The sequence below is a fragment of the Halichoerus grypus genome, chromosome X (assembly GCF_964656455.1).
Source record: "Halichoerus grypus chromosome X, mHalGry1.hap1.1, whole genome shotgun sequence".
Classification (NCBI taxonomy): Eukaryota; Metazoa; Chordata; class Mammalia; order Carnivora; family Phocidae; genus Halichoerus; species Halichoerus grypus.
Genome location: NC_135727.1, coordinates 130930912 through 130952952, shown reverse-complemented (window position 1 = coordinate 130952952; position 22041 = coordinate 130930912). Strand labels below are relative to the sequence as shown.

The 22041-nt window shown below is 47.6% G+C and overlaps 1 protein-coding gene across 1 annotated transcript in view; it reads right to left on the bottom strand.

The window, feature by feature from the left end:
- DHRSX (dehydrogenase/reductase X-linked) overlaps positions 1-22041 on the bottom strand; it is a 148833-nt gene that overhangs the window by 34727 nt on the left and 92065 nt on the right. Inside the window, exon 4 of the mRNA XM_078064186.1 lies at positions 3851-3952. Within this exon, the coding sequence (XP_077920312.1) occupies positions 3851-3952 (102 nt within the window). The remainder of the gene's footprint in view (positions 1-3850; positions 3953-22041) is intronic.

Genomic DNA, 22041 nt, shown 5'->3' with positions numbered 1-22041 from the left:
CAGATGCTTAACTGACTGAGCCAGCCAGGTGCCCTGATCACTCCTATCTCAAGAATAAAAAATAAGAGAGAGAGAGAAAATAAAAGCACAAATTCTAGTTCCCTTTGGCCCCTGGGAGTCCCCTTTGTGGAGTGCAGTTGGGGCTGTTTTCCAGGAGATGGGACACATGTGGTTGGCTCACGGAAGCGGGTCCCGTGAACGCACATCCTTTTAACCAGGTGCCTTGGTGGGAGGAGATAACATCACAGAGGAGGGTTTCAGGCAAATAGTTTTGGGAAATTCTGCAGACCCTCTTGAACACTAACCATGCCATGGCCAGGGTCCTCTTCTGAGAAGTGCTGTGGTTGGAAAACCTGTTTGCATCTGCTGACTCCTCCCAAATATCTCCAAAAGAATCTTGACCCAGAATTCTCATTGCACACAGCTAGGATGAATGCTCATACACAAACCAAGGTGAGAGACACATGAGAAATGTAAATCAAAGTTAAGTCTGAGCACACTGGGCTGGAGGTGAATCCATCTGCAATCTTGACCGCACAGTCCCAGTCACCCCACTGGCCCCAGGGCCATTTGTCCCTGTGGCCTTCCTCCTATCCTGGGTTCCGTGGGATGCCACTTCAGAAGCCTGGGGCTTTCCAGACAGATCATGTTTGAGATGCAGTCTTTTCTTTCATTTATATGACCGTGTTGTCATATTGCGGGTGGCACTTTCTAGGGTGAGGCATGTCACAGAATAATTACTTGTTGAGTATCTCCTTTGCTAGAGAACGATTTCCATGAGGGCAAGGGTGCTTGTTTATCACTGTATTGTTCCTGCCTGTGAAATACCGAGCTCACATAAAGTGAGTGTGGTGGGCTGAATGATGACCACCCACCCCCAAAGACGTTCACATCTTGAATCCCTGTGTGAGAGACAGAATAATGTCCCCACAGACATCCAAATCCTGATCCCCACATAGTGGACAGAATAATGTCCCCATAGAAATCCACATCCTGATCCCCATATAGTGAACAGAATAATGTCCCCACCAATGTCCATGTCTCGATCCCCATGTGGGAGACAGAATAACATCCCCACAGACATCCATGTCCTGATCCCCACATAGTGGACAGAATAATGTCCCCACCAACATCTATGTCTCAATCCCCATGTGGGAGACCAAATAACATCCCCACAGACATCCGTGTCCTGGTTCATGTGTGGTGGACGGCATCCCCAAACACATCCACATTCCAATCCCAGTGTGGTGGACAGAATAATGTCCCCAAAGATGTCCACATCCTGGTCTCTAGAGCCTGTGAATATGTGCCCTAACATGGATAAAGGGACTTTGCCGATTGGATTTGGTTAGGGACCCTGTGATGGGGATGGTCCTGGAAGACCCCAGTGGTCCAAGATCACCACAAGTACCCTCACAAGAGGGAGACAGGAGGCTCAGAGTCCGAGAAGGTGATGTGTGGACAGAAGCAAACATCACAGAGAGACAGAGTGGGGGCTGCAGACGCCACCTCACTGGCTTCGAAGATGGGGGAGGGAAGCAGCCAGGAGGCCAAGGAAGGCTGACAGCCTCTAGAAGCTGGAAAAGGCCAGTCACTTCAAGAGAAATCAAGGAAATTTCAAGGAAAATCAAGGGATTCTCCCTTAGAGTCCGTGCCATTTGGGGCTCAGGGATTCCACACTGAGCATGTTGTGTCTCCATGCGTCTGGGGCAGGGAGCAGCAATGGTAGGTCCTGAGCACAGACGAAGGTGTGTGTGGAGGAAAGTCTGGCTGCAGTGAAGCCAACGTGGGGACAGGATTCCCTACAGAGGGAAAACGGATGCAGCGTACAGAGGGTCCAGCCTCCCTCGGTCCACATTCAAACTGCGTCCCAGTCTCTAGAGAAATGTTAGACAAGCTACGCATGCTTGGTTTACCATCTGCAGAGAAGAAGAACAGGGGCCATGGTAGGACCACCGGGGTCATCTTGAAAGCGAAGGGCAAAGAGTGAATCATGGCGCATCCATTGATGGATATAACAGAGTCCTGTTGTGTACGTGTCTGTCATATCTCACAAATTCTGGATAAGCGCAACACAACGCTTTCGTCCTGCTGTTGACAAATTGCTCCATAATGAAGTGCTCTGGTCACTAATTATTGAGAGTGTTACGTAGATCAAGGAAATAAGATGTCTACTTGGACTGGATCCCCCATAGTCCTACCAGCTTGTGTCTACATTGGGCGATTCATAATATTCTAATTCTCAACACTTATAATACTGATAAATGCCCTGACCAAGGAAGCCCCCACTAGCGCCAAGACAGAGGAATCCCAAATAATTGATTTCTGCAAATAAATTTAAGGTGCGCCCATTTCAGGAAACCTTGAAAAATATCAAAGGTCCGTGAAGAAAGTGAAATTGAAATCATTCTGAGCCTTCCGACCAGCGTCACCAGCACTAGTAACACACATTCACTGTTTGTTTCTAGGCTAAGTAGGTGGAAGTGGTGTTAGTTATAACTTTGTTCGGCACCCAAACATCATAGGTATATGTGCACACATCCATATGCATAAATAGATCACTGGAGTCAGACCCTCCAAGTCGTATATGCTACCTCTTTCCCTTCACTGAGAAATTTCCAATCAAACAGGTGCATTGGGCAGAAGCCTATCTGCATCCCCTTCCTGTCCACCAACCCCACTGATATGACAGAAAATGTTAAAACACATTAAGACAAAGAGAAAGAAGACAAAGGGACAGCAATCGAATCCTGGAAGCCAGAATCAGATGGACTAATGTGGTGCAGCCTTAGTATGTAGACTTATGCTCCCTCTTCCCTGCAGATTATGTCCATATTATCATTCTTATAATTTCTTACTATGGTACCTTCCATGGCAAAAGGGCTTTGGAGAAGAGAGTCAATTAAGTCTCTTTAGCTGGGGAAATTCGCCTGGATTATTCAAGTGGGCTCAGTGGAAGCAGAGGGGTCCCATGGCAATGTTCTCCCTACCATCCAACAGATGAACAATTTAGCAAATGTTTTACGTATTTTGGAAAGAAGGTGTCATGTTTGATGGCTGTTCCTTTCACCCTGTTAATATTACCATTTATCTCCCCTACACAGGACCAGCTGGTCTCCAAGTCTGAAAGCGATATGTGACATTCCATGGACACGGGTGTTTTCCCACCATGCTTCCGATAGTTTTGGTGTTCTACATGGATTCAGTTTGGTCATGTTAATGGCACTGCCTCCTCACTGTGGAGGGTTTGGATGAACTTCTATGACATCTCTTGAGTGTAGCAAGGGAAGAGAGGAATGTCTCAGGCACCAAGATGTGTCCATGATGCCCTTAAGAGCTGGGCATGGCTGAAAGAAGGGCTCAGGGTCAAGGTTGGTTGGTGTTGAAGATGGACAGGTGGGCAGGGTGAAGGCAGGGGAAGGGGAGATATGGACTCCGCATGTCCATTTGAGGAATGTTGGCCACAGGGAAGAAGTCAAGAGACAGTCAGGCATGGAGCCCACATACTGATGACCCCCATGGGGATGTGCTGAGGATTTAATACGGTAACATTAGTGAAAATGCCCAGCCCTTACACATTCATAACACACCTTACTTATTAGCTCACATGGGCCAGCGAAAATATCAACTCCATACAATGTATTATCAGGCTTACCATCATTTCAAATTGATTATGCCAATGACAAAAGCCGAATGCATCAATGAAGTAAAGCCGCGGTGACCACAGAACATATACTCACGAATATCCATGGAAATCCTGCTTTCCCAAAAAAGGAAAGGACTTCTCTGCCAGGACAGCTAGCATGCATGTCTGCATCAGAGTTAATGTCTGGATTTCCCCAGGACTCACCGTTATTGACCAGGACATGGAGAGGGATTTTCTTCTTCTTGAACTTCTGGACAAATTGCCGGATGGACTGCAGAGATGCCAGATCGCAGTATAAAAACTCCACTGCAAAAGGACAGAAACACCGGATTATCTTCCGACCTACCACGGAAGCTACGATGGTTTCTCAATAAGTTAAGTTCCATCCCACCTGGGGAGTGACACTGGATTTTAAAGATGAAGGTACAAAGCAGGGAACACACCCTAAGAAGACCCTCCATGAGTCATGCCCTTGATGATCCCCTCTCCTTGAGTGTGAATGAGACCTGTGACTTGCTTCTCGTCAGCAGAATAAGGCAAAACATGGAATGTCAGTTCTTTGAGTAGGCTCCGTTATATGGCAAAGATGATGGGATGTCACTCCCATGACTGCATTTCCTTAGGTAAATCCCCTCTTGCTAAGGCTTGCTGGAGAGAGGTTTTCCTGCTGGCTTTAACAAAGTAAGCCGCCATGTTCTGAGAGGCCATGGGTCAAGATCCTTCCAGTGGCTTTAGGCAGCTGAGAGCAGCCCCTGGCCAACAGCCAGAAGGAACGTCAGAGCCTCAGACCTATAACCTCAAGGAACTGCATTCATCAAACAAACAACCGAGTGAGTTTGGAAAGGTATTCTGAGCTCCAGAGGGGAACTCGGAGCACACAGCCCTTTGGAGCTGACATCAGTTTCCTGGGTCATCCTGCAGCATGACGGTGTTTGTATGGTGACATCACTTTGGGTCTCTGGGACCAGCTCTTGGGAACATGCTCACTTGGACATTGGTTGCAAGACCCCAGAACAGAGGGGAACACAGCTCCCATGCCCAAGAACCAGTGCTTACTGCACCACACAACCCAGGGGTGAGACACGTCTTCACGGTTTTGTTGTTCTGTGCTTCTTGTAAAACATTTTAAATATCACAACATGGGGGCACCTGGGTGGCTCAGCCAGTTAAGCAACCGATTCTTGGTATCGGCTCAGGTCATGATCTCAGTGTTGTAAGCTTGAGCCCTGTGGGGCTCCGTGCTCAGCAGGGACTCTGCTGGAGATTCTCTCTCTCCCTTTCCCTCCCCTTACTTGCTCACTCTCTCTCTCTTCCCCCTAAAATAAATAAATAAATCTAGAAAAATAATCACAACACAGGAGAGCCAGCCACAAGCACTAGGTTGGAAGGGTACATATTTTGGAACATACATATTTGCTTTCACGTGGAAGGGGCATTTTAAGCTAATCTACAGTCCCCAGCTTCTTTGGTGTGAAGAACAAAGCCTGTACGTGCCAAGCTGCATGGCCAGTGAGGATGAGGAAGTACCCGTTTTCAATATTTTCTATAAAGAAATGCAGTGGGAGTGGGGGTAGGCATGCTTCTGGATCAAAGCCCCTCCAAGTGAGAGCTACAGATGGGTGCCTTCCTGTGAAGTGTTTGTTACCAGTCTGCCATAAGACAGCCCAACATTGAGAATAGTGTTTAGAAAATATAAAAAAAAAAATCGACAGTCATTTTATGTTTGCTGAATCCAATGACTTAAAAAAAGCAAAATTGGAGGCCCCATTTTGCATGTTTTTAAATTTTATTTTTCTAGTAATTCCTGTCTGCCCCATCTACATCAGTATCAATCTGTGACAGATTTGGGAAAGGCGAGTTTTGCCACAGATGGTTTGGAAGCGCTGTTCTAGAACACAGTGCCATCTGGATAGGCATTCCTGAGACACCATTCGAATACTCCCCTAACATATTCATGAGAATATAATTTTTTTTTTCAAAAAGGGGGAAAGCCTTCACTACGTCCAATAACTGGAACCGATGATAACAGGGTTGGTAGACACACACGCTCAGCTTCCAGAACCAGAGAAATGTTACTGCCTCTTTGTAAAGTCAGAAGATGCTTTTTCTTCGCTCCCTGGAGGAAAGGGTTCCTAACCAGCCAGAAACATGAGAGTCACCTTTCCACTTTGAGATCATTGCCTTGTGAGGCAGCCGAAGGGCTTGGCTCCATTTCTGCATGCTATTGCCATCAACACCTGCTTTCCTACATTAATTCAGGAACTGCTCCCCAAACCCTTACCACTGCAAGGTATCACTGGCAGGAAGGAGAAGGATTGCATGGCGGAGTGGATGATATTGCATAGGGAATATGCGCCCGTAAATCAAGCCCTACCATCGGGGAGGACAGAGCAGTCACTGCAGACTAGAACTCATCACAGGGTCCATCCCTGACAATGCGAACATACTAGGCAAGTTGCAGAGCGTGGGGTACCACCCCTGTTGAGCAGAAGCACCAGGACTGAGTTCAGACAAGACACAGGAAATCACATTTGCTAGGGGATGAGTTGGCACATCCACCTAAAATCTGCATTTCCTCCCCTGCCCAAGCCCCAAAATGTGCATTGGGAAATAGGGCAAGGGTCATTGATCCAGCAGGGCACCTGGGGGTTGGAGGTGGGAGAAGGAGACACGGATGGCATTTTCCATTCTACCTGGAACGCCATCAATGATACCCTCCACTTTTATTTGGATATTTACAGAAATGGAAGTTAAAATGTTTTGAGACTTCAAGGTACCCCTCAGGGGCAAGAAGTACCGTATCTGTCAAACATGACTGGAAAATGTGAGGTATACCAGTCATCCACATAGACAAAATGGAAGACCTAGGAAAGAGGCGTGAGCCCTGAGCCACTGGTCCTGATTCAAAACCAATATGGCGGCCTCCCGCTGTGGGGCGGGGGGGAGGGTGAATTCTTTTATATTGATTATAGTTTTGAAAAGTGAGGATTAGGAATAGAAAGGCCAAAAGTTACCAAACAAACAAGCAAACACAATGGGGGAATGACCCCATTCCTACAAGGTAGGGATAACCAAGATTAAAATGTTAATGGGACACAGAGAATTATTAGGTATGGACTCAATGCTCAATCAATATGATGCACTATGGTAATGCTGTGCCACTTCCTGCCACATCTTCTTCAGAGTAGCACAATACTGAGCTGTATTTCTCAAGAACTCTTGCATACGCAGGGAGAGACAGTGAGAATCCCAATTCTTGGGAGGCTTAGTGAGGGTCCATCTTTGAGCATTTGGCAGATCGACAGACAAGAAAAGAAAGAAGGACCCAGAGAAGGCTGTGATTAAGACACTTGACAAGGCTGAAGAATGCAAATTTACAAATAGGAACGAGTCTTTTGTAACGAGGAAGATTTTATAATTATGGGTTCCTTATTCTCTCTACATTAATATGTGAAATTGGTAACAAAAAGATGAAAATTTCAGGGAAATGAATACTTTTCCATGAAAATACTGATTATTATAGCCTAATCAAGGAAATTAGGAGTAATCAGACCAACGAATACAAGAGCAATAGAAAAATTACAAAAGAACGGCATCCAGAAAAGAGGGGAGGGTGGTGACGGTGTTTTAGCCAATTCTTTCATACTTTCAAAGAACAGACCATTGCACCTCTACTGACTGACTCCAGACACAGGCAAAAAAAATGCTGAGTTGTTTCGTTTGATGAAGTTTGCATTGTTGTGATAGAAAAATCTGCAACAAGGCAGCACCAGAAGGGGAGGAGACAAAATCTGGAAAGCACTTGACCCCACCAGTAACATCTATACACACAGATGAAAAAGTCGCAAACACAAAGGTAAATTAAAAACCCTTGGGATGAACAAAATCAAGTGCATCTAACAGGAGGGAAAAAAGCAGAAGATCATTTCCAGAGAGGTTATCTGTTTAAGATGTTTCCCAGCAGCGAAAGCCTCGTAGAATTGACTCCACTCAGCTGCCTGTAACCGCTACCCCTCACGATGGAATGGGGGTGCATTTAGGAACAACATGCCCCCCGAAAGGCGGAGAGGCACTGTTTGTGGGCAAGGGGCTTCACCAGTAGGAAATGACAGCTCTCAGCCCTGTCCCAACAGCAAACACGTCTGTCCCCTGTGTCCAAGGTCGGCTGGTGCCAGGAAACTGTGTCCTGCTCCCTGGTGGGGAACAGAAAGTCCATCTGCAAACAGGACGTGGGGCACACCTGTGCCCGTGTTCGGGGGCAGCCACAGCCGTCCCGGGACCTGACACCACATTCCGGGAGCTTCCAGCTGCTGTACCACTTCGGGCAAGCCCCACGGCAGGGGGGCAGCTATCAGAGGAACGGGGACCCACAAAGAGCCGGGGTCTGCCCAGAAGGAGGGCAGTTTCCTTAGCACTCCCTGCCCCTCCCGCATTGCTCTGTTTCTCTGAAGAATATATTTGAAGCAGACGTGGGGGCCGGCTGTCTATGCACATACTGCGCCAGTCTGTTGAGACGTGAAATCCTGCTCTCCAGGTGTGCACCACAGATGAGCCTGCCCCCAAGAAGCGGTTGTGACAGGGGGCGGGGGGAGTATTCTGTGTGCATGCACAAGAGACAGAGAGACCAAGGCAGGGACAGGGAGAGACAGCTCAGAGAGACAGAGACAGAGAGACACAGAGACAGAGAAATAGTGCAGAGAGACAGAAAGAGACACAGGGAGACAGACACAGAGACACAGGGAAACAAACACAGATATAGAGGGAGATAGACACAGACACAGAGACAGAGGAAGAAAGAGACAAAGGGAAACAGAGAGACAGAGGCAGAGACAGAGACAGAGGAAGACAGAGAGAGACAGAAGGACAGACACAGAGACCCAGAGAGACAGAGAAACAGACACAGAGGCAGGGAAACAGAGAGACAGAGAGAGACACAGACATAGAGGGAGACAGAGACAGAGAGGGATAGTCAGAGAGACGGATACAGAGATAAGAATAAACAGAGACAGAGACAGGGAGACAGCAACAGAGAGACCATCAGAAAGAGACAGACACAGAGATATAGAGACACAGACACAAAGAGACACAGAAAGATAGACACAGATACACAGAGACAGAGAGATAGTCAGAGACAGTCACAGAGACAAAGAGACAGAGGAAGGCAGACAGCGAGAGAAGCAGAGCTCCCTGGCAGGGAGGGAGCAAAGTGAATGAAAGAAGGAGCATTTTCATCCTCCCTCTGCTGGCTCTGAGGCCGTGCTGTCAGCGCTGGATGCTGGGGCTATATTTCCAGGTGGGGTGTGCAGGGAGGGAAGGTCCCCAGAGAAGTAGGCTGTGCTGACACCGTCCAGGCATAGAACGGCGTCAGGCCTTGGGCATCCATCTGGAACGAGGATCATGCACTTGTCCAGAAGCCTGTCCTGGAGCCCAAGACTCTGTGAGGCACTGGGGTCGCACACGGCCTCTCCGAGACAGGAAGACTGGGAGACTCAGCTCCAACAGTGCGCCATTCCACATGGTGCACCGCCCCCTCTCTTTCTGACACACAGGGTGTACAGTACTGTTTGAAGCGTTCTGTCTGGTCAGTCCTCCTACAAGGACCCAAGCACCACAACCCAGCCTTACGGCCAGCATCTGAGACCTGGGGCCCTGCACTCGGTGGCTCGGGCGCTACAGCTGTCCATCCTCACAGGGACAAGGTGGGCACAGCCGGGCAGGTGCAGCTCGTCCTCAGTCACCTGCTCAGGTTGCTGCTGCCTCACCTGCCCAGCCTTTTGTATTCAAGACGCCCATCCCTTAACCAAAGACGTCTTACAAATCAGACGTTGTCTTAGAACCACCTTGAAAGGGCAACCCGTCACCTCTCTGTGCCCACTCGAGTGTCAGCTCGTCCTTATCAAGGGAAACTCCTCCTCAGAGAGTCCGCCCTACAGAGGGATATAGTCCATGCCTATGCACATATACCCACGCCACCTCCAGGGAAACCCATGTCTCCTGGTGTCTCCGACTGGTTTTCTCTCTCTAGAGATACTTGGCCCAGCCATCCAGCACTGTAAGGCCCTACAGATTTGAGCCCAAGCAGCTCAAGTATAAATGGCAACAACCACAACCCAAAAAGGCCAACAACAACAACATAAGTCATGAGGTTTGGTATGCACTTTTGTTAAAATGCATGGAATTTTCAGATTATAGAGTATGAAGACGGCTGTGTCACCCGCATTTATTAGGAAAGTGGAAATTGACAGAACACACTTGATCAGCCCCAAGACAAACAGCAGGTGCCCCCCAAAGTGCTTTCAACATAAAGAGAAAAGAGCAGCTTGGAACCAACGCATAGACCAGTCGATTAGGAAGCACTCTGCTTGTTGCATGGAAACAGGGGTTTCTAAAGAGCTTGGAAACAATTCCTTCTCCAAGGAGGGGAACCGTCCCCCTGCAGATCTAATTTGCTTTATGCACCCACAGGGCTGCACCAGCCCTGATGCTCATGGGTTGCTCCTTAATGCAGGTGCAGTGTGGATGCTGCACATGGCTTAGGTATTAGAACATCACAAGGATGGTAGCAAGGGCTTCGTGCCTGCTGGTCAGCACGGTGTACCCCTTAAAATTCAATTCCTAAGGAGGAGTTCCCTGATTGGATCCCATGCCAGTGTCTACATAACCAGCCATGGGGGAAATGCAAATCGAAACCCAAGGGGAGGTGACCTCGCACCTGTTAGCATGCCCAGCATCAAAAAGACAAGAAGTAACAGGGGTTGGTGAGCACGTGGAGAAAGGGGAACCCTCGTGCACAGTGGGTGGGAATGCAAACTGGTGCAGCCACTCTGGAAAACAGCATGGAGGTTCCTCCCAAAGTTAAAAATAGAGCTGCCCTATAATCCACCAGTTGCACCACTAGGTACACATCCGACGGAAATGAAAGCAGGGGAGTAACGAGATATGCTCACTGCGGCATTCTTCACAGTAGCCAAGAATGGAAGCAACCCAAGGTCCCATTGATGGATGGATGGATAAGGAAGAGGTGGTCCATCCACAGAATGGAACATGACTCAACCTTGAAACAGAAGGTGATCCTGCCATTTGTCACAATGAGGATGGACCTCAAGGGCATGATGCTCAGTGAGAGAATTCAGACAGAGAAAGACAAATACTGCATGATCTCACTAACGTATGCAATCTAAAAACGTGGAACACACAGAAACACAGAATGGCAGATGGCAGGGGTTTTAGGGACGGGGAATGGGGAGATGTTGGTCAAAGGGTATGAAGTTCCAGCTCCAAGTTCTCAGCACGACGATGATAGTTAACAGCACTGAATTATATACTGGAATTTACTGCGTGGAGATCATAAGTTTGTTTACTGCACAAACAAGGTAGCAGTTACGTGAGATGATCGATGTGTTAATTGAATCGAATAGAGTGATCATTTTGAAATGTATATGTACAATAAATCATCACACCATATGCCTTTAAAAAAATCACTTGGACAACCTAAAATACACAGGTACCTCCATAAATACCTCGGTCATAAAAAAAAAATTCAAATGCTTCAAGGGAATTGCTTGGTGCCCAGAAATGAGGGAAATGGGACCCCAATAAAACGCCCTCCTGTGCCCATGTAACCAGCACGCTGAGTGGTGATATTATGGGTGAGCCAGAGGTGCTAACAGACCAGGTAGAAAAAGGACAAGCATCAGCCACGTGGGATGCACAGTGAAACAGTGGTACATAATCAGGTTTTCAGGACATGAAGAGAATTGCTATCTACAGCATCTGCCCTCCTTCGAGGCTCTCAGGCTCCCCCTCATTGCTCACTGGTGAGAAGGGAGTGTGGTTTCTTGGGTATAGACAGCGGATGAACAGCTCGAACCCAGGGAGTATAGACGCACATCCACATATAGGACCATCTTCCCTCTGGGCGGGACTGAGGGCTTGAGGACCCAGCTGCAGGAGCTAGCTATGCTGTGTAACAACACATCCTACATGTACTGGCTTGAAATGACACCCACTTATTATGTCCCAGTTCTTTAAATGGGAAGTCTGGGTGGGGGAGCACCGGGTCCTCAGCTCAGGGTCTCAGGAGGCTGAAGCCAAGGTGTCAGACGGGGCTGGGCTGTCAGCTGTAGCTCGAGACCCTGTTCCAGTCTCATTCAGGTTGTAGGTGAAATTCAGTTCCCTGAACTTGTAGGATTGGGGTCCGGTTTCCTTCCTTCTCCCTCCCTCCTCCCTCCTTTACTCCTTCCCTGCCTCCCTTCATTCTTCCCTCCCTCCATCCTTCCTCATTCTTCCTTTCCCTCTTCCTTCCTTCCTCCTTCATTTCCCCCCTTTTCCTTCCCTCCCTCCGTCCTTCCTCTTTCTTCCATCCTTCCTTCTTTCCTTCCCTCCCTCTCTTCTTTCCTTCTTCTCTTAAACAAGCTGCCCTGAAAACATCCAGACTCTGATAATCTCTAAATGAACTGATTACACTATTAATCAAGTTTTCAGACATAGGGGACATAATGAAACATTCTAAATACGTCAGATTTTTAAAAATTCTTTGGGCACTATGGGGAACTCCAGAATTTACCACCTCTGTAAATATCACCTCTGGCTTATCATGGTTACACTTCAGGAAGTTTTTTGGACTTACTTCATAAAAACAGAAGTAAAGAATCAATTTCAATAACAGGTCTTGGTTTTTTTTGTTTGTTTTATGTTACCTAAGAACAGGATATCGCTTTGTTTTGTTTCGTTTAGTTTCTTATTTTGGGCTATCCTCTCTCCACCGACTTGCAGACAAACAAGGCATGATGGTGCCTGGTGCTCTGTGTTTACTTTATGAATATTTCATGAAGGCGATGGCGTAGAGTGAGTACTGCCTCCCAAATCATTGTCCCTGAAGCTGTTATGCATCCCATCAAGGGGAAGATGAAAGCATCCCAGTATTATTTGTCCCTCTTGTAAATTACAGCACTTCTCATCCTGAGCCAAACGCTTTGCCCTGCGTCTTTCAGCAGCACACCCGGGGGCCTGATGATCAGATCTGGGAATGAGGTCCCAGCATCCGCACGGTAATGACTGTCATTTTGTTGGGGTGCCACATCGATTTTCCGCATCATTTCCCTCCCGTGCTCATAAAGCACACATTAGGATTTGGCACAACCTGTTCATCAACACTGTTAAACCTTCCCAAAGAGCGCAAGCCATCAAGACACAGAACGTGTTTTGTTTTTCCTCCAAAGGACCGCAGCATTGCCCAACGGTGGACTTCTTTTGCGCAGGGGACTGTCTTTTATTTGTTTTCTTTTTCTCCCAGGAAACTGTTTCTTTCTGCATCACACGGCTGAGACGTGCCCACAGATGATGGAAAAGTCTGGCCAGGGTGCCTTGGACTGACACAGGCTTTGAGGCAAGCTAATGCAAAAGGCGTTAATCACCGTGGGAGAGCACAGAAACCCGGGCTCAAATGGGTGCTGTTGCACAACACTTTGGGGTGCATGCACATCCTCAAGGCACCCTGAAAAAATGTCAGTGCTGCTTTATTATGCTCTCAGATTAATGCAGCCGTAAGACCACATGTCAATTAGAATATAGGGAGATCTGAACCCTTTCTAAATGTAGTGTCACAGACATCTGCCAAACCAAAGGCTATTGTATATATTATTATATATTAAATACAGAACTTTTTTGTTAAATTTTATTTACTTATTTGAGAGAGAGAGAGCACGTTGAGTGGGGAAAGGAGCAGAGGGGATGGGAGAGGGACAGGCAGATTCCCCACTGAGTGCATAGCCTGACACGGGGCTCAATCCCATGACCCTGAGATCATGACCTGAGCCAAAACCAAGGGTTTGGCTCAACCGACTGAGATGCTCAACCGACTGAGCCACCCAGGTGCCCCAAATACAGAAATTATATATATTTGTATATAATATTGTAAAGATTTTATTTATTTATTTGACAGAGAGAGACACAGCAAGAGAGGGAACACAAGCAGGGGGAGTGGGAGAGGGAGAAGCAGGCTTCCTGCCGAGCAGGGAGCCCGATGCGGGGCTCGATCCCAGAACCCTGGGATCATGACCTGAGCCGAAGGCAGACGCTTAACGACTGAGCCACCCAGGCGCCCCTGTATATGATATTTATTGTGGTATATATTACATTACATGTAATATATATAAAATAAATAGTATATAAATATAATATACATTATATAATATATATTATATGTACCATTTAATACATAGTATATATTATATTATGTTGTATATTATGTTTATATATAATACAAATACATAAAGTAAATAACATATAAAGGTATATATCATTTACATACTTTTAGAAATCTTTCCAATAGCAAAAAAAAAAAAAAAAAAATTATCAGCACATTCAAATAACTCCATGACTGGCCTCCAATAAACCTTTAGCTTGAGATGCCAGAAATACTGAAGTCTGGCAAAATGATCTCACATCTAGCCATCAGCCTGGAAACGATACTGTCTACAAAACTGGTAAAATCAAAAGGACATCTGCACACCACTGGGTTTGTAGAAGGTCAACTGGCATCTTTGGCTGGAAACAATGCATGTGGGTGACATACAAGCTCCCAGAAGGAGCATTGCGAAACACAGACATGGCATTCTCAGTGAGGTTAACTATGTAAATAGGCACATCTGTCGAGTCAGGGGAGAGGAAAATTCCCCACGGGTCTTTCCCATTCCTGCATTTCCTGCCTGGGAGCCACTGACTGTCCTTTCTTTGGGGTTATCTTTTGAAGCACTCGCAAAGCAAACAATTTAGAAAGATGGATACAGCATCTCCAGACCAATGGACACACACACACACACACACACACACACACACAAAACGGGGGAATTGCATTGTCTTTTTCTTCTGGGTCAGATCCAAACAGTCAACATGTGCTACAGTCAAAAAAATATTCTCTGTTACCAAAAAAAAGAAAGTCCCTGGTTATCTTTTTAGAAACTAATGTCAACTCAGTCCTTATTTTGTAAGGGTCTGCCAGTGTTTTTAAGGCGCAGACTTAAAGTGTTTGCATTTGTCATAATATTTGACTCCATCCGATCAGTTTTGTTTTGTTTTCTTTTGAGATTTTTTTTTCTTTCTGCCTGCAGCCTATCTGAATTGCCTTTTTCTTGCCAATTTCAAGATACCCAAATGGTAATGATTTTAGCAGTAATGTTCTTCAGAGAATAATGTTTGAATTTCCTGTTGTATGAGTTCGCGAGGTTGGCGGTAATAGTACTGTGATCAGAGAGGCTTACACAACACATATTTATTCTCTCCCGGTCCTGGAGGCTGGGAGTCTGAGATCCAGGCAGGGCCGAGGCTGGGAGTCTGAGATCCAGGCGGGGCCGAGGCTGGGGGTCTGAGATCCAGGCGGGGCCGAGGCTGGGGGTCTGAGATCCAGGCGGGGCCGAGGCTGGGGGTCTGAGATCCAGGCGGGGCCGAGGCTGGGGGTCTGAGATCCAGGAGGGGCCGAGGCTGGGGGTCTGAGATCCAGGAGGGGCCGAGGCTGGGGGTCTGAGATCCAGGCGGGGCCGAGGCTGGGAGTCTGAGATCCAGGGGGGGCTGAGGTTGGTTCCTCCGGAGGCCCCTTTCCTGGGCATGTAGACTCCGTGCCCTCCCCGTGTCCTCACATGGTCATCGCTCTCTGTGTGTCTGTGTCCTCATCCCCTCTTCTTATAAAGACTCCAGTGTTATGGGATCAGGGCCCACCCTACTGACCTCATTTTACCTTAATCCCCTCTTTAAAGGCCCTATAGCCAAATACAGTTCCATTCTGAGGTCCAGGACTCCTACATATGAATTCTGGGGACACAATTCAACCCAGAATGTCTGTGGATGGTGAGATCCAGGTTAGCTGTGCTGAAGTGTCTCCTACTTGGGTTCCTCCAAACAGATGGTCTGGCTTGGTCATCCTTGGCACCAGTGCCCCACAGTGGGAGGATGTATGGACAGGGTGAGCAGGGAAGCCAGCCGCCTTAGAATAAGGTGGTGTTTCTTAGACCACACATGTCTTTGCTAGCACCCTGACAGAAGTGCTAAGAAAACACCATTGCCTTCACTCACCCACACAAAGTATCTGTCAAATTCCAGAGTGAGTATTTCATTCCCCACAGACCATTCAGGCACTGGTGAAACACTTTCCCATGAGGACAGGAGGGGACAGGAATTCTCTGGGCACTTTCCAAAATGGCTACCATCCCCCTCCCACTGCAGGATGGAGTATTTCTCCAATATTCATCATTGGAACCAGGTGGCGCTCCCACAGGGGGGATCTCCCAAAAAGTGCAGCCTCCTCCACCTGGACCAGACTGAGTCCTGGGGATTCCAAATTCTCAGGCTTGTCCACACTCAGACTCGAGAAGCTCATCAATCACTCTGCAAGCGTTCCCACCTGTGCCTGGACCCGTGGGAGCTTCTGCTCCTGCTAACCCGCGATCCTCAGCATCCACCTATGTGCATCTGTGTGTGTGTGTGTGTGTGTGTGTGTGTGTGTGTGTGTGTGCGCGCGCCTCCAGTTTTCAGGACAGCAGTTGGCTCTGTGATTGCCATTCTCTGAGGACCTAGGAAGACTTGCTGGTTTTCAGTCTCTCGCTTTTTTCGCATGAGGACAGAGTGGCAACCAGCAAACTCTACATGGCAGAGCAGACACTGGAAGACCCCCTATTTCTGAGATTCACAACTGTCACCTAGAGGGATATGCTCTTGTCTCTCATTTATAAAGATGCTTCTTCCTGGCCTAAGAGGTTCCTCGTCTCCATGGCTGGAGAGACTTAAATGTTAATGGGAGAGAAAGGCCACCCGCAAGACCCTCCCCTGACTTGGTTCAAGAGCATCCCATGGAGGTTCGCAAATGCACATATTCACATTCGGGCACATGTTCCCACTTGACTGCCTGAGTCTGATTTCACCTCCAAGGCACTTGCTGGTTGGGTAACTTTGGGTGGGTCCCTCCATCTCCTCGAGCTTTGGGGTTGTATCAGTCTGGTGGGGATGCCATAAGAAAGCACCACAGACCACATTGCTTAAAGGTGAGCAGGCTGGAGGCTGGAGGTCTGGGATGAGGCTGCCCGTGTGGTTGGTGTCTGGTGAGAGCAGTCTTCTTGGCTTGTTGATGGCCGCCATCTTGTTCTGTCCTTACATGGCGGACAGAAGCTAGAGAACAAGCTCTCTGGAGTCTTTCTTATAAGGACACCAATCCCATCATGGGGGTCCCACTCTCATGACCTCATGTAATGCTAATTACCTCCCAAAGGCCCATCTCCTAACACATTTGGAGTTAGGTTTCCACATGTGAATTTTGGAGGCACAAACATTCACTCTAATAGCAGGGTCTTCATCTGCAGGGTGGGATAATGCCTTCCTTTTTGGGGGGGCTCATGTGAGCTGTAAATGCAACCGTGTGCCAACCAAGAACACGGTGCAGTGTCTGCAATCTAGCAAAGGGCCTGTAAGCATTAGCTGCAAGCTAAACCTGATTATCATCACCCATAAAGCTGTCTGGCAAACCCAGGGCGGGAGCGCTGGAATCATGCCAAACACTTACTGTTGTAAGTGCTTCCACCACTGAGACACGAGGATATACTTTGGCCTCCCCAGCTTACAGCCATGCTGCAAATACAGGACGGTGTGCGTGTCAGGTCTTGTGTCTGCTCTGGCGTGTTCAGCTGACACGGCACAGAATCTATCAAGGATGTATTTAAATCTCTGTCTTGTCAAGGCACAGGGCTAAGTAACCTTGTGGGTGCCAAGCACTCCAAAGTGCTGACCATCGTATTCTTGCCTTTCTGGGTCATGGATCTCTCTAGCAGGGAGGCCATATACCAACTTGTTGTGGCTTGCTGCTTGCATTCATCCTATTTATCCTTAGAACCTGCTTCTGCACCTGTTTCTAATTTAAAGCTAATGATGATCCATGACGGGTCCTCACGGCGACGGACACTGACTCTGTAAGTAGATGCTGCCACATTCAGCCACACCGGGGTAGACATTCAGGTATACTCTAGAGAAAAACAGAAGTCAGAATACACATTGCTCCACGTCTCCCAGAGTCAGGGCTCCCAGAAAATATGCTTGAATGGGTTTATAAATCACATCAAAATGGATTTTCAGGCTCAAAATCCTTAGGTGGTGTCATGAGGGACCCCAAAGGCTGCTATGTCCCCAGAAACCTATTCTCTTTTTGTGACCTCTGGGTGGTGACTGCAGAGCATGAGTCACCTGAGAGATGGAAATCTGCACAAAGGACGTTGAGTTCCACTTAGGGATGCCAAGTGCAACACATTCTTCCCTTCCCACCCCTCACTTTCTAATAAGGAAAGAAACTAAGGATGCATGGTGTTCTTCCAACAGAGCACCTACATTTTGCCTGTGTATGGTGCCCCACATTCATGCCAGGTAAATGTGTGGGGCTCACACTTCATTTAAGGGATCCAGACGTCATTTCATGAAGACGTGCCTACAGATCACAGTTTCATGATGCTCTGGGTCTTCCGGGTCCAAGCGCCGTGTTGGCTTTTCTCCAGGTCTCTTGTCCGAGCAGTACTGAGGCAGCTGAGTTTCCAAAGCTGGACCAATGGACAACAAGATGGTGGTGGGGACAGCAAAGCCAGGGAAATCCAACAAGATGGTGATGGAGACAGCTAAGCTAAGCAAGTCCTATAGGACAGTGGTGGGGACGGCTAAGCCAGGAAAGTCCAACAAGACAGCAATGGGGAAAAGAAACCCAAAGAAGCCCAACAAGATGGCAGTGAGGACAGCAAAGCCAAGGAAATCCACTTGAGAGCAACACCATGAGCCCCAGTTGTGGAATCTGGTTGTGGACACCTTGTGCAGTTCACCACAGTCACCAACAATGAGCAGGATGACAGGTGGGTAGAGATACATACTCCCCACATTTGGAATATTAATTGTGGGTGGAGAATTTACTGAAACCTAGAATCAGCCCAGCCTGCCTTGACTGCCCCTCTTGTCTATTGATTGGATCACTTGAAATGTAAACCCAGGAAGTTGCGAACAATCCTGGGAGACCGTCATTCTTTTGTTACATAAACAGAGTAGACTGGCTCCGATTCTTGACATTCAACCCTTTTAATGACATTAATATGACTTTCAAATTCTAGACCCCCAAGGAAGCTGCCATTAGTTTTTTGTTTGGTTTGGTTTTCCTGGGCTGCCTTTCTTATAATCCACCAAGCAAATGGCTCATGCCCATCTTATATGAACAACATCCTTTGTAATCTGTGGACCACACAGCAGCCAGCTCTTAGTGCCTACTGTCCCAGAGAAAAGGTTCTCCTTGATACCGATGACACATCGAGCCACAACCGATACAGAAGACAGAACAATCCAAGGGCAAGAGGCGGTTCACACACAATGAGCTAAGAGGGCGCCATTTTGATTGTAGAAGTGTAGACTTGGAAGTCAACAAGAGAGAGGAAAGATGGGAAGCCTTGGGTATGAACCAGAGGGAGGATGAAAGGACACAGTACGGGGCATCCTAAATGTCTCTAAAATGTCCAGAGCATATAGAGGAGGAGGTAGAAGAGGTGCCGCCAAAGGACCCCAAGGTGACGATGGAGGGGTCCACGTGGTTACAAGATGAGAGAAAAGGCTCAGGAACTGTCCACCCATGGGTTGGGGTCCAGGCTTCCACACTTGGAAGCTGGGCCCCCTAACTTGTTTTTCTCATGTGTGAAATGGAGCCAAGAAGAGTACCCACCTCTGGGACATTCTAGAAACAAGCTGTGCAAAGTTCTTAGCATAACACCCAACGTATACTAAGTGCTCGGTAACTACTTCCTTCACCCTGAAATTCCTGTTTTTATTAGGAGAATGACGGATTGTCCGGGGAGGTGACAAGCAAGATGTCACGGAAGGCAGAGAGGAAAAGAACAGACTGATGGATTGAAGGCATCCATAAAAACGAGGTCCCAGGGAGCGACCAACTCACGAGAAAGCAAAGGCACTGAGTAAAAATTACTCTGGAGAAATGTACCAGGAAGGAGGGAAATGGGCAAAAGCAATATAGCCTTGCAGTGGTATTTTCAGAGTGCTTTTTAAATTAGGTTGCTAATTGGACAAATTAGGCATTGGCTGGGTGACATCGTGTGGGGATTAGCTGCCCTGTGTCACCCAGGACTCTGGGTAAACAGATGACGCCAAACACTTGGAGCCTCACACATGGGCACCAAAGAAAGAACAGCACCGTGTGCATGTGAAATGCAATTTATGTCTGCCAGCTGGCCCTTTCTCTCTGGGGCATGACCACCAGTTGGTGACAGCCTATCGAGGTGCAGCCCCAAGTCACCAGAGTGTCGATTTTATGCATCGGTAAAGGCACCTGGATCTTCCTCCTTTGAAAACCAGCAAGAATATTCAACAATACGATTTCTTCCAGGTCACCAACAGGGTAGAGCGCTTCGACTTCCACGTGATTTGGCCAGGAAGGCACTTTCCTATATCAGTACCCTTGGTACTACAGTGGATTGTGGACACGTCTAATTCTCGCAGCAGTGATACACAACATACGTGGAATACTGCCATGGAGGGAACTCACCTGCGTTGTGAAGCACAGGGTTTGTAACGGGCATCAGTCACGTACATGAGGCTGAGCCCCTGCACCACGGACCTTTGTCTCCAGTCCCTCCAGGGATCAGGCTGATAGCACGTGGCCCCTGATAGCACAAAACCCTCACTGTAAGTGTCATTGTTATCATAAGCTATTGGGCATCTCCCAAGGCCCCCAGGTAAACAAAGGCAGGACTTCTCAAGAGCTTAGAGGTGACCTCTCAAGAGCCAGGGACAATGCTAGACCTTTTTTGGGCAAAGTGAATCCTTTAGTCCACACCATCCCCAAGACCGTGCATGCACGCTCACGTTCACAGCATCCCTAACACATCCAGGACAACCAGAGGTCCTGCACTGGACCAGGAACTACCATCATAAACCACACCAAAATTTGGATTTAAGTCGACTTTTTGTAAGGAATCATTTCCTTGACTTTAATTTTTTAACTTACTCTGGTGCCATTTGTTTAGAGAATTCGGTCCATTCATATTTAATTTTGTAATCGTATTTGTGCTTACCCCCAAAGCTCCCTAAATACTCTCTGTTATTATCATGCTCCCATTTTTCATTTCCTTAGGTGACATCAGGAAAGGGACCCAGTGCAGGTCCCTTGAAGTAGGTGTGAGTCACAGAATGCGGTGTTTTTAATACTGTGCTGAGTTCTTGGCTTTTTTTTTTTTTTTTTTTTTAAGTGAAACCTTCTTGGCTGCTTTAGATGCTTATGCTGTCGCTTGGTCAGAGGGTTAATCTGGAGGCCCGGAGTCTTAGTCACTGTCCCCTTTCTCTACAGTCCCCTGCAGATTTTCTTGATAAAGAGCATTTTGTTATGGATAATGCATCCTGATTATGTCAGACATCTGCGGTAACATTTATTGGGCAACAAGGTTAATTGCCTTTCAGCAAACAAAAACAGGTTGTGTTTCCAGAGAAACACAATAAGGAATAAGGAGGGAATTCTGTTTTCTCTTGGATCCATTTTGTCACAACTGTCTGGAGCATTCAGATCAGGTTTGTGGGGTTTCAGGGGATTAATTTATAAGGTTCCATATATGCACAGCCTTAGGATGGACCCGATACCAATGACGGTCAGTAGACATTCTGTTCTCCCTGGAGGAACACGTGTGATGGAGAATGGTGGTTTTCAAACTGTAGGGTATATTGAGTCACCTTGTCGGGGGAGGGGGGGGTGGTGGAAATGCAGGTCGGGAGATTCACCTCTAGAGTTTTGTGCCCCACGCAGGTCTGGGGTGGGGCCTGAGAAGTGGCATTTCTCAGACATTCCCAGTGGATGTTTGATACCACTGCTCCAGGAACCCCACCCTGGGAGCCACCAGATAAGACCACATCCCAAGACATGTAGCAGTCATGGCCGGCCGAGGACATGGGACACAGAGAAAGATGGGCACAGGGTCTCTGTTTCCCTGCAAATCCTCCTTGAGGACCAGCCAGTGTTCTCTATTCTGACTCTCGTCTGGATCCGAGGTGATTTAGCCCTGGCTGGGAGGCTAGTCGGGAAAGAGTGGGTGGTTGTAATTCATGGCAGATTCTTCTGCCCCAGCAATGAAATGACATGTGACAGGTATCACCAGCTCAGGGAGGCTCCTGGTGAGTTTGGAAAAAAGTTGGAGCTGGTTCTAGGAAAATGACTGGGACATGTGAAAACACAGAGGAGCTCCATGTTCCCAGGGCTGTTCTGTAATCCACTTAGTCTGAATTAATCCCCCTGGTGGATCACACTGCGGTCCCTGGAAGGTGCCAGGAAGTCAATGCTGAAATGTGGGTAGCACTTAGAATGTCACCACCCCTGTCAGAGGTAAAAGGAG